A 12,408-nucleotide genomic window follows, 5' to 3' on the forward strand; every position below is an offset into this window, starting at 1 on the left:
TACTGTATTCACGGAGACAAGAGAGCCGTCGCTATTTTCATTTTTAAACATGTGCAGTCTGTATAATGCATAAACACAACTTCATTCTTTATAAATCTCTCCAACAGTGTAGAATTAGCGTTAGCCACGGAGCATAGCCTCAAACTCATACAGAATCAAACGTAAACATCAAAATAAATACTTTACTCACATAATTCGAAGCATGCATACAGCATACATGACGAACATCTTGTAAAGATCCATTTGAGGGTTATATTAGCTGTGTGAACTTTGTAAATGCACTGCAATATAGTCGAGAGCTCGTGTGGCAGGGAGCGCGCCATTTAAAGGGGCGGCGCTGCCAAAATCAGTAGTTAATGATGCCCCAAAATAGGCAGTTAAAAAAATTAATTAAAAAAAAACCTATGGGGTATTTTGAGCTGAAACATCACAGACACATTCAGGAGACACCTTAGACTTATATTACATCTTGTGAAAAAGCATTCTTGGGCACCTTTAATAGAGGGTATGCACGTGACGTCATCGTCGACCGTTATGGCTGCGGTCACGTCCACTGAGTGGCACAAAGACTGAGCGGCAGCATTGGTTTTTAGCGTGAATGCCGCGAAGAAACACAAAACACATCCAAAACGGGAAAGAGCCTTGTGATTGACTGAACAAATAGCTTTGACACAAAACCCTGAGGTATATATTTAAAGACTGCCGAAAGCTACAGAAAAAAAAAGCAAACGGATCGCTGCAATTCACATAAACAACTGGACTCCAGGCAGAGAAACATGGATTTGCAGTTATCATTTTGTCAAATTGTTGGATTTTGAGGTAAAATCATACCGTATTGTATTGTTATTGTGTTGACAACTCATCAATTAAATATTTACTATCTTATATTCTGCATAATTTGGTGTTTTTAAATAAACACTGACAAAAACTATTATAGGGCTGGACAATATGACGATATAACATTGATATAAGTGATTACGCGGATTTAAACCTACCTATATTGTGGTTATATAAAATATTTACAGGCAGATTTGCTTTATGTAATTCCCCGGCGTCAAATCAGGCACATATAAATGTCAGGACACACGACTCCTGGGTGCATGTCAATATCGATGGATTAGGTTTATTTGACAAGTTGTAAGGAACACATTCAATTCCAACATTTAGAGTAATTCGTTTGTTTTTCGTTCGTTTTCGCAATTTCCCCTATTAAATCCAGTTATGCAGCAGGTTCTTTTGCCACTCAGTCCAGCTGAGGGAGACGCGTTTTCGGCGGGAAAGTGACGTCGATGCATACCCTCTATAAGGGAGGGGTCGGTGAACTTAAAAAATGGTGTGTACTGATGTTAATTCATGTTTGTAGTAGGAAGAGATGATCGGTTCATGTACGCTTGAACTAAAAGGCAGCGATCACACACACACACACACACACACACACACACACACACACACACACACACTCATGTCCCACCCACTTTTTAAAACAAAGTTACGCCACTGGAAGAAATAGTCATTATACAATGTAATCACACCTTCAATGGATGTGCCACAAGGAATGTCATCAACTGCTCCATGACTGTTGGCATGGAGCAGATAGCAGAGCTCCTCGTTGTAGCTGGCCTTGGAGACGCTCACAGAGAAGTCTCCCAGCTCCCTGCCCGAATCTGACACAGTCACAAGTGAATCCGCAAACAAACATTCGTCCAGATCCCTGGATCCTATAGGAAGTGTCAAGAAGTCAATTGCAATCACTTACTGTTAGTCTCTTTATTGAAGATTAATTTATGGTGATTGCAGTTATGAGGATCTGAAAGGTCTTGTGAAGAAACATTCAGTACAAAAGACATTTATGTAGATGTCAGTGCCTCATGATTTATCACAATACTGGCATACATCTTTCAAAATTATCATAGAAAATCAGATGTTCAGATTATACATAAAAAAGAAACAACTTTATGAACGTGAAGGGCCTTGATGTCATTAACAGATGGTCCCTGACCCTAAAATAGCTTCTCTGACAGGCAAACTTTTGAAGTGACTTCACTTATTGAATCATAATCATGTTTAAATTACTTACCAATGTTGTAAATAAACTCCACTGCATTAACTGAAGCTTTCAGTTCTTCGGTTTCATTCTCCTCCATGTCTTGGAAAGTTCAGATAAAACCAAAGACTATCACAGATAGTCAAACTATTGATAAATTTGATATAGTTCAAAATATTGCCTACATATATATATATTTAATATCGACTTTTGAGATCGAAGAAGTGAAGAATTTTTACCTTGATTGTTTTTTTAACAGCTCAGAGCTTCAGCAGGTCAAACGAGCTAACGTTACTTTGCTAATGCTATTAAAAGGCAGAATTAACGAAATCAACTACAAAATGACACATATGGCTTTAACACGACAGTCCAGACTACTAACAACATCTATATTACGCCTTTAAACCGTTTTATTTAGGGTCCATTTGTGTTTTTCGTTCATGCCTCCAACTTATTAGCATCTTTGGTTTCCTTGGAAACGATGTTGTCAACAACTGCCGTAAACCTTCTTGTAATCGCGCCACAGTGCAACACATACTGAATCCAGTCACAAATTAGTTCATAATTCATTAGTTTATTAGAACAACATAAATATCAGTGCTTGTGGTACCATAATTATTCAAAACGCTGGTTAATTTTAAAGGGAACATCTCCTACGTTGTCAAGGGTAAGTGTTTTAAAACGAGTCAAGAGTCTACCAAATACTTAAAGTTAAAAGAAACTTATTTTTGTATAAAAAATAATGCCCAAATCAACTTCACTCTCTGCACAAATCCTTTACTTTTCAGGTCACTGTTTAAATTCACATTAATTCTTTGAATCCAGGTCACTTATACATAGGGAGCAGTACATGTTTAGTTTGGAATGGTTTCAGTGGTTGCAACCTTCAAATGTAAGTGGATAAAAGCTTTATCGTTCCTTATAAATGTCCTTCCGTCTGCGCAGCTCCTCTAAAACACGGGCGCGATACGACGTCCAGTCCTCGTCCTGCTTCTGCTGCAGGCCCAGGGCCCCCTGGAGATCCTCGGAGTGACTCCGCAGGAAAGGATTGTATTGCTTCTCCTCTGCTAGAGTGGATGGACACTGTATGAAGAGAGAGAATGAATTTAAAAGGGTTAGTTCTCCCAAAAGCGAAAATTGGAGATTGTAAAATAAATCCATATTAATTGAGCAATTTAATGCCCCTTTTACAATATGAAATGTAAGTCCCCAGAATGTGTTTGTGAAGTTTCACCTCAAAATACCCCACAGATCATTTATTATAGCAATAACACATTGTTTTTGTGTGTGTCCCTTTAAATGCAAATGAGCTGCCGCTCCCGGCCCCCTTTCCAGAAGAGGGCGGAGCTTTAACAGCTCATGCTTCGGTTGCTCAACAACAACAAAGCTGGAGAATCTCACGCAGCCAAAATGAGGATTGTCAGTAACGGTGTTCAGCCTTACATTGTTCAAACCGGAGTCGACACTGATGGAGAGACTCAGGAAGAAGTTACAACTTTTAGAATGAAACTGGACGTTTCTGAATGGTTAGTGGATAAATTTATGTAGTTGCTGTGGAGTTGATTCAACTCATCAACTAGCATGTGCCGTCATGTTAATCTTTTGTGCAAATCCAGCGTTGAATTGACCCTCGTTTGTGAAGCAGGCTGGCATAAAATGACGCCATGGTAACAACATGGTTTATGGGCGGGGTTTATGTAAATTTTAGGGTTAGTGATGTCACTAATCCTGGAAGAAGTTTGTTTTAGTCCCTACCAGCCGTTTGTTGTACTCCTTAAACAGAGAATTCTTTAAAAGAAAATATCTCCCTTTGCATTGAACTTTGAGCATCATAACTTTGCAGATGTTGTTTATGCTCTAACGGCAACATTACAAACTAAAGTTAAAAAAGTGAAATTATAATCAATCATCCCTTTAATCAAAGTCTTCAGAAGAGACACAATCGCTTTATACGATGAACAGATTTCATTTAGGCTTTTATTCACATAAAAACATTGATCAGCGAACACAGCTCAAATATGGTAAATAGTTCAACCATACCTCACAACTCATGCTGGTGTGACATGCAACAATGAACCTCATTGGTTCTCACGTGTCTAGCAAACACGCTCAAGCTTCTGTTTACCAAATCTGAGTGTTCTATATGCATTCGCTGATCAATGTTTATATGTGAATAAAAGCCTAAATTCTGAAGCCTGAATTATTTCAGATTTCATTAAAAATATTTGATTTGTGTTCCTAAGATGAATGAAAGACTTATTGGTTTAAAATGACATGAGGGTGAGTAAACTGAATTTTCATTTTTGGGTGAACTATCCCTTTAAATCAAGCTTGGCTGGTAGGAATCTTATTTAGATTATTTAATAGTATTAAATTCCTCAAAATGTAACAGTTATTTTGGACTGTTTTGGACATCTTGGCATCTTCTTTGATATTTAGGAATTTTTAATCAAATTCTATTCTTCCTTACTGTACACAATCTCTGACCCCTCTGTTGCTGCACCCACTGCAGCTTCTGCTCCCGCACAACATTGCAAGGCTCCACTTCAGCAGCAAACAGAAGGTTATCTTCAGCATACTCGTGTCCTGAGAAGAGAGACCAACTTTATTAACATGACTGAGCTTTTCCTTAGAATCACACCCAAGTGCTAGTTTGCAAAAAGAATAAAATCGGATTAAAAAAAAAAACCTGTGCACAAAAAATAAAAATGACAAACAGGCTTGTCACATTACAATTAACCCTAGATTAAATCCAGCCTAAACAAAGGGTTAAAGGTGCAATAGATGATTCTCTACAGAAAAATGTTTTGTTATACTGGTTGAAAGTCTCCTCATATCCTGATAGCAATCACTATATTAAATGGTCTAAATGTATTTTTATAAATATAGTCTGTGGTATGCGTAGGACCATAAAATGTTCATCCAGTTATTATATTTTGTCTGAATGTAATAATACAGTGTCCTACCTGCCTGTCAATGTATGTTTTTACATAACCTCGTGCAGCCTGTTCGCACAGACATCATACTGTATGTCATCAGCGCGCTTCATGCTATGCAGAGTTTATGTAGACAGACGTCAGTCACGGAGCACCACAAACAAACAGCAGCACCTTTTACAGTTACTACCGAATCAAAACAACGAGCTTATGCTGCGTTCATGCCATAACTACTGTAATTAGAAGATGGCACCCCGTGATGTTGTAACCGGTGTCATGAAAAATCGAGTCCCCCACAGTAATCGGGTCTCCTTTAGGACCCAGACGGTAATGCCTGATCAAAAGTTGTTATAGTGATGTCTTGACTAATTATAACCTATTTCACTTTTGTATGATGTTTATTACATTAAGTGCACAAACAACATGCTTGAAATATAAAATGAATGCCTATGTATTGCATAATAAAACAAACTAGAAACAGATATTGGAAGCAAAAAACATAGCTAATATAATATAAGATAATCGGGTAGATGTATGCTATGCTAGTACATAAGCTAACTAACCTAAGCTAAATAACCTATAGCTTCAGTTATATACTAGTATAAGAACCATGTAATTTTAAAGACACATTTTAAACGATAAATCATAACGTGATTTTGCAGGAATTATAATCAGGCGCTAAAAATACTACCCATTAAAAAAGCCTGTTAAACCAATGGGACCACTCGGGGTCCTAAAGGAGACCCGATTCCTGGGGGACTCGATTTCTCACCACAGTCAGACTCGGAATTATGCGGATCCATGTCAACAGTATCAACACCAAAATGAATCTGCAGCAGACAGGTACAAGCTCTCTAAGTTGTTTACGTTCAATATTATTGTAATGTTATGTGCTTTGAGACATGAAGTAGTTTAACGCCTTCTCATGACACTTGGGATCGTATGCTTTTAATGCTAGCAGGCTAATGTTAGTATTTCCCAGATCACCTACTGCACCTTTAAGCAATGATTCAAAAATAGGGCATAATAGGGACCCCATTTTAACCCCCAGGTAAAGGAACGTTTCACACTTTTTACCCGGGGTTATGAAACCCTGTTTCAGAGTAGGATTAGCACCGCTTATTTCTTGCCTCTGTAGTCCGCAAAGTCCACTCAGAAAATGTACAGTCAAACAATATAATATGAGGATGCACAATGCTAGAGTCTTTATGTAAACAGGTTGTGTGCTGGGCTCATCCAATTAATAACACTGACACAGCAAATATGCAAATAAGTATGTTAACCCAGGGTTTAGGAATGTACAGTATAAAACATCAGTTTATGAATACCCAGGATTAATTAACCTCGGGTAAATTATGAGCAGTGTGAAATTTGAAGCAAAATAACCCAGGATTCCATATACCCAGGGTTTAGAATTTCTAGTGTGAAAAGCCCTAAATGTGGTGCAAGAATACCATAAATACATTAATAATTCATTATTTTTTGTAGTTGCAGACACTCTCTTGCCTAAGGGTAACAGTTTAAAATTGACAACAAAAGCTTTAATTGGAGTCATGAAGGTTATGCAAACAGCTTATGTTCTGTACTTGTCCAATAAATAACTGACTATCCAGGATTTATTATGATCCCAGAGTAAAGTCTGAAACATGGACCAAATAACCTAAGAACAAAATTGACTCTGGTTAACAACTTCAAGTGTGAAATGACTATAAAAAGTCTATGTTTCCATACCAGGCCAAAGCAGAGTTTCATCGCTCAACGATCCCACAGTATCCAGAGATGACAACATAGTTGTGGCATTACCTTCAAACATTCTCCCTACAAGGGTTGGAAATGAGTCAGAGCTTTAAATAGACCTAGCTGGATTTAGGAATCCAGAATTCTTGTTTGCCTTTGGCATGCCTTGATGTGCATCAATATCAGTTAAATAGTAATTTAAGAATTTGTATTTGCACAATGTCAAACAGTGAAGGCAGGTAACAATAACACTACAAATATTATTTTAAACAAAATGATACAATGACATTTTAATGATAACGTAATGTTTAATGCCATACTCACCACATCCAGAGAGGAATACCAGATCCCCTGAAAACAAGCTGCTGGGGCCACCGATCACCCGGCCATCAAGCAGGTAGATCATGTGACCCACCGTGTGCCCAGGTGTAAAGAAGGCCCTGAAGTGCAGCCGAGTTCCAAAATCTATTGTGTCTTTGTCTGAAAGGGGGCTAAATCCAAAAAACATCAATTTAATTGGTCTGTTTCAAGCTCTCAAGTAATACCTAACACCATTTGAAATTATTATATCATATAGAACAAATTACATAGACAAATTCATATATATTCTTCAATACATTTTTGATTAGTTAGTTAGTTAGTTAGTTACTATCAAACTTTTATCTAATTTATAACTTTCAGACTTTTGGAAATGGAATGGTTCACCCAAAAATGAAAATCTCACCTTCATGTTGTTCCAAACCTGTGAGCATTTGATTAATCTGTGGATATTTATTAAAAAAAAAAAATCTCTCTGTGTTTTTTTTTTTGTCCATACAACAGTTGTTTTGGACCTTAAAACAAACTGGATCCCCTGGGTTTTAAAGGGTTAGTTCACCCAAAAATAAAAAATAATGTCATTAAAGGTGCTAAAGAGGATCTTTTCGTCGACTGAGAAACCAAAGAGTGTTAGTGAGTTTTTGAAATGAGCGCATGCGTAAGAACAACCCCCCTCCTTCACAGCTCATTTCGAGGGAACGCCTCCCAAAACTCGTGCACGAGTATTGGAACACGAGTGTTTACCACCGGCATTCGCTGTGTCGTGTTAGTGGATTCATTATGTCGGACTCACCGCAGGTAACTCATAATCTGCAGTTGTTACTCCTGTCTCCTGACAAAAACATTGCATGCGGCGCCTGTGGAGTGTGGAAAGTTACTGGAGCGCGCAGCTGCACTCGTCTCTCACAAGGAACGTCACGGCAGTGATTGACAAGCCAGAGGGCCAATGGCTGATGTTTTTAAGGCCCTACCTCGTGCACAGATGATGTATATTAATATTATTCCTTTCAGTGCACCTAATAAATAGTCTTTTATCAGTTAGTAAAGACAGTTTCCACTAATATTGCAAAAATGTGTAAAATAAAACATCCTCTTTAGCACCTTTAATTACTTGCCGTTTCACACCCGTAAAACCTTCGTTAATCTTCGGAACACAAATTAAGATATTTTTGTTGAAATCCGATGGCTCAGTGAGGCCTGCATAGACAGCAATGACATTTCCTCTCTCAAGATCAAGATATGTTTTGTACTAAAAACATATTTAAATCAGTTCATGTGAGTACAGTGGTTCAATATTAATATTATAAAGAGACGAGAATATTTTTGGTGCGCCAAAAAAACTAAATAACGACTTATTTAGTGATGGCCGATTTCAAAACACTGCTTCAGAAAGCTTCGGAGCGTTATGAATCTTTTGTGAAACGGCATGAGCGTGAGTAACAAATTACATTATTTTCATTTTTGGGTGAACTTACCCTTTAAACGACATGTGGCTGAGTAAATAATGATAGAATATTCATTTTAGGGTCATTTTAAGAGTTAAAATGATTCACGATGGAACAGCAGAAGATATTCAAAGGTACTGACTGTGTGAGGCCTGGAATGTTGTCCATAGCATTCCCATACACTCGACAGGAACTGTAGCGTCTCTTTAGAGCCCTGTTCCCTCCGCTGTGGTCCCTGGATTGGGAAAAATGTATATAAATACTTTTATTTAATTTTTGTGTTTAGCTATTCAATCTTGATGATTTGTAGTTCACACGAAAATTCTGTCATCATTTACTCACCATCATGTCATTCTAAGCCAATAACACCTTCATTCATCTTCGGAAAACAAATTAAGATATTTTTGATGAAATCCGTGAGCTTTCTGACTACAGCGTTGTTACCACTTTCAAGGCCCAAAAAGGTAGTAAAGACATTGTTTTGTGCACAAAAACTATTCTCGTTGCTTCATAACATTAAGGTTGAACCACTGTAGTCACATGGACTATTTTAACAATGTCTTTACTACCTTTCTGGACCTTGAAAGTGGTAATAACGTTGCAGTGTATTGGAGGCCAAAAATCTCTCGAATTTCATCAAAAATATCTTAATTTGTGTTCCAAAGATGAACTAAGGTCTTACGGGTTTGGAACAACATGAGGGTGAGTAATAAATTACAGAAATGTCATTTTTGGGTGAACTAACCCTTTAACTAAAAGGCTGTCAGTTGTTGCAAATACATTCATTGCGCAGCATTCAGGCTGTATAAATGTTTGGCATTTTCAAATTTGGTCTTACCAGTGCTTGTGCGTGCAGAGAACAGCTTGTAATGCCGCCCCCTCTTTCTCTAGGCATGCCTGTGTGGGTGTAAAGACAGACCACGAAATAATAAGAAATGAGAAAATAAAACTAGGGGTTTTGTTAGGGGGCTCTTGTTAATATGAGACGTGACTTTATACATCACACATGTCCAATAAAGCATCTCTTCATGTATATGAAGCATCCTAGATATTTTGATACTACTTCTCTACTTTTAACATTTGTGAGAATGAAAAACTGGAATCTGTCCACTACAATGACAGATTTCCAATAAAAATAACTGAAAATTATTCCATCTTACACACTTTGGTAAACCAGTGAGGAAGAGGGAGTAATTTCCACTAAACCACATGGGTTTGGCAATTTCATTGGAGTAAGATATATAATCCAGCAAACTATTTCTGAAACCACTTGTTTGGAATCCAACCTGAACAGGCTGAGGGTCAGCGGGATCAACCACAACCTGCCGTATTGGATGCGGTGTCAATAACCACATAGCTGTAGTTATCTGATAAGATGGGTACCGGTATTATCTTGATGCCTGTTGAAAATAATAGCGTGACGTTAATTATTGGTAATACGCTGTTGAGTCAAAGTGTATGATGGAAAAAGGTGTTTCTGCTCACCGTTTATTATTGTGGGTTGAGTTCTGGAGTGGCCAGTGGGGTACCGCTCCCGTGCTTTCCTCATCTGCCTCTTATGAAATATGTACCCGAGTTTGGTCCGTGTGTACAGAGAGTACCTGGAAGTGTTTTTAAAGAGGAGTATTTTATGCAGTTATGTACAGGTATGTTGCTCCACTCCCTGTCTTTGAAACACTAATAATAGTTAGTATGATATTTGGGCAGAAATGTTGTCAATTGACCCTTCGCCTGGAGTTTGATTGACAAGTGATCTAACCAATCATAATGCCGAATCCGCCATGTTGTCCGACAAAGCAGTCAGGAGTTAGAAGATTAACCTCGGTGAACTTGAACTTGAAAAATGGCGTGTACTGACATCTTTCCGTGTTTGAAACAACATACCTTCTGATGTTCATTCATGTTTATTGTGATGCTATTAATGAACTAGTAGGAAGAGATGATCGGTTCACGAGCCTCTTGAGCTGAGGCGCTACAGCAATCTGTCACGGCACTTTAAAGCGTTACTAAACTGTTTTAATTGTTCAAAGTTCTTAAAAAATTACACAGTTTGAAAGCTGGGACTTTGTTTAATATCATAAGTAACCTGCTCTGTCTTGTCTGTCGATGTGTTGTCAGTTGTCCTCTTTGCTCCGCGATGTATTTTTCACTCTGTGTGGCGTGACAGCGCCATGACTTTTCGGACAAAGCAACAGTAACTAAGGGGGGCGGGTCTTTGCGAAGGGTCAATTCAAACTTAATAATCAATTAGGGTAGTAAATTAAAGGGTTAGTTCACCCAAAAATAGGGCTGGGCGATATATCGCATGCGATTCTCACGCGCATTTCGTCAATAAAGCCGGTTCCCTGATTACCGCTAAATCGCCATCACCTGCTTTAAAATGGAGCGCCTTTTAATAGACAGAGCCGTAATTCACTGATAAGCCACGCAAAATCGGGTTCATTATCGAAAGCGATTCATCTTCGATACTGAACGCGATTTTGCGTGGTTTGTCCGTGAACTACGGCTTTGTCTATTAAAAGGCGCTCCATTTGAAAGCAGGTGATGGCGATTTAGCGGTAATCAGGGAACCGGCTTTACTGACGAAATGCGCGTGAGAATCGCATGCGATATATCGCCCAGCCCTGCCCAAAAATGAAATTTCTGTCATTAATTACTCACCCTCATGTTGGTCCACACCCATAAGATCTTCGTTCATAAGATATTCACGTGAGCACAAAAAGTATTCTCGTCGCTTCATAACATTAAGGTTGAACCACTGTAGTCATGTGATTATTATTTAAAGCGGAACTCAGTAAGATTTGCGAAGCTCCCCCTACAGGTTCCTTCAGTGAATCACACTGTCGTAAATACTCCAAGCGCAGCTCTGGACTACAACGACTACAACGCTCACCAGTGCAGTAGTTTTGCAAATACAGTACAAGAAATCTCGATGGAGGTGGGCAATTTTCAAAATTAATTCATAAAGTCATAATATATACGTTGTTTTTGAATTACCGTAAAGCATTTTGTCACTCTCGCGTGAACGTGAACATGAGGCGAGATTGTGTCGGGTCGGCGCAGCTCAACTTGCAAGTGCTGTTTTCTGGCGTAGACGTGCCAGAGGGGATTAGTGCACGCCTCAAACACACCACTACAAGTCAATTAACCATCGTAAGGACTTAGAAAACTATTTATGAAGGTAAAAAAGTTACTTAGTTCTGCTTTAAACAATGTCTTAAATACCTTTCTGGACCTTGAATGTGGATAATTACGTTGCTTTCTATGGGGGATCAAAAAAACTCCAGATTTCATCAAAAATATCTTAATTTGTGTTCTGAAGATGAACGAAGGTCTTACGGGTTGTGGAAACGACATGAGGGCGAGTAATTTAATGACAGAAATTTCATTTTGGGGTGAACTAACCCTTTAATGTTATATAAGTGTTTAGGCTATTGTATTACACAACAAGCACCCTAGTTTAGAAAGCATAATTTCACTGATCTAACATGGTGTACACAAGCCCTAAAAACAAAATACTGTAAGTACATTTTCATTAGGTACATTAATCACTGACCATGATCAAATCAGTGGCATTCACTGAAGGGAACGTCTACATTCGTAAATAATTTATATTGCAATACGACTTACAAAACAGTTTATGTAAACATCATATTCGGATAAATCCAGTAGCCTGTGTAAACAAAAAAATGACTGCCGCAGCAGGACAAACTAGACACTTACGCTATCCAGAACAGTGGTTTCTCTGTGCGAGCCATCAGTTTACCGATCACACTGTTTCTCCATGCACTTCTTCTGGCGCATTTAGGAAAACGACAGATGTAAAACCCTCCACATATTGAAGCAATACAAAGTAAATACACGGTCCAGTCCGGAAGCGCCATTATAGTGGGCGTGTCGACGATGACGCAATTAAAAGGTGCAACTA

The 12,408-nt window shown here is 38.4% G+C and overlaps 2 protein-coding genes across 2 annotated transcripts in view; both read right to left on the bottom strand.

The window, feature by feature from the left end:
- The window catches only part of LOC125274325 (ciliogenesis associated TTC17 interacting protein), an 11,025-nt gene extending 8,503 nt beyond the window's left edge, over nucleotides 1-2,522 (bottom strand). The window contains 3 exon segments of the mRNA XM_048200599.1: nucleotides 1,533-1,718; nucleotides 2,078-2,191; nucleotides 2,284-2,522. Of these exon segments, the coding sequence (XP_048056556.1) occupies nucleotides 1,533-1,718; nucleotides 2,078-2,144 (253 nt within the window). The 5' untranslated portion in view covers nucleotides 2,145-2,191; nucleotides 2,284-2,522.
- A 76-nt stretch (nucleotides 2,523-2,598) lies between these two features.
- Nucleotides 2,599-12,408, bottom strand: pnkd (PNKD metallo-beta-lactamase domain containing). The gene is given in 10 exon segments (XM_048200595.1): nucleotides 2,599-3,127; nucleotides 4,515-4,630; nucleotides 6,712-6,798; nucleotides 7,042-7,208; nucleotides 8,623-8,715; nucleotides 9,319-9,377; nucleotides 9,767-9,802; nucleotides 9,804-9,880; nucleotides 9,966-10,081; nucleotides 12,204-12,408. Coding segments are annotated over 10 exon segments (1,086 nt in total). The 5' UTR covers nucleotides 12,365-12,408; the 3' UTR covers nucleotides 2,599-2,953.

This window comes from Megalobrama amblycephala, linkage group LG8, assembly GCF_018812025.1.
Source record: "Megalobrama amblycephala isolate DHTTF-2021 linkage group LG8, ASM1881202v1, whole genome shotgun sequence".
NCBI classification, from domain to species: Eukaryota; Metazoa; Chordata; class Actinopteri; order Cypriniformes; family Xenocyprididae; genus Megalobrama; species Megalobrama amblycephala.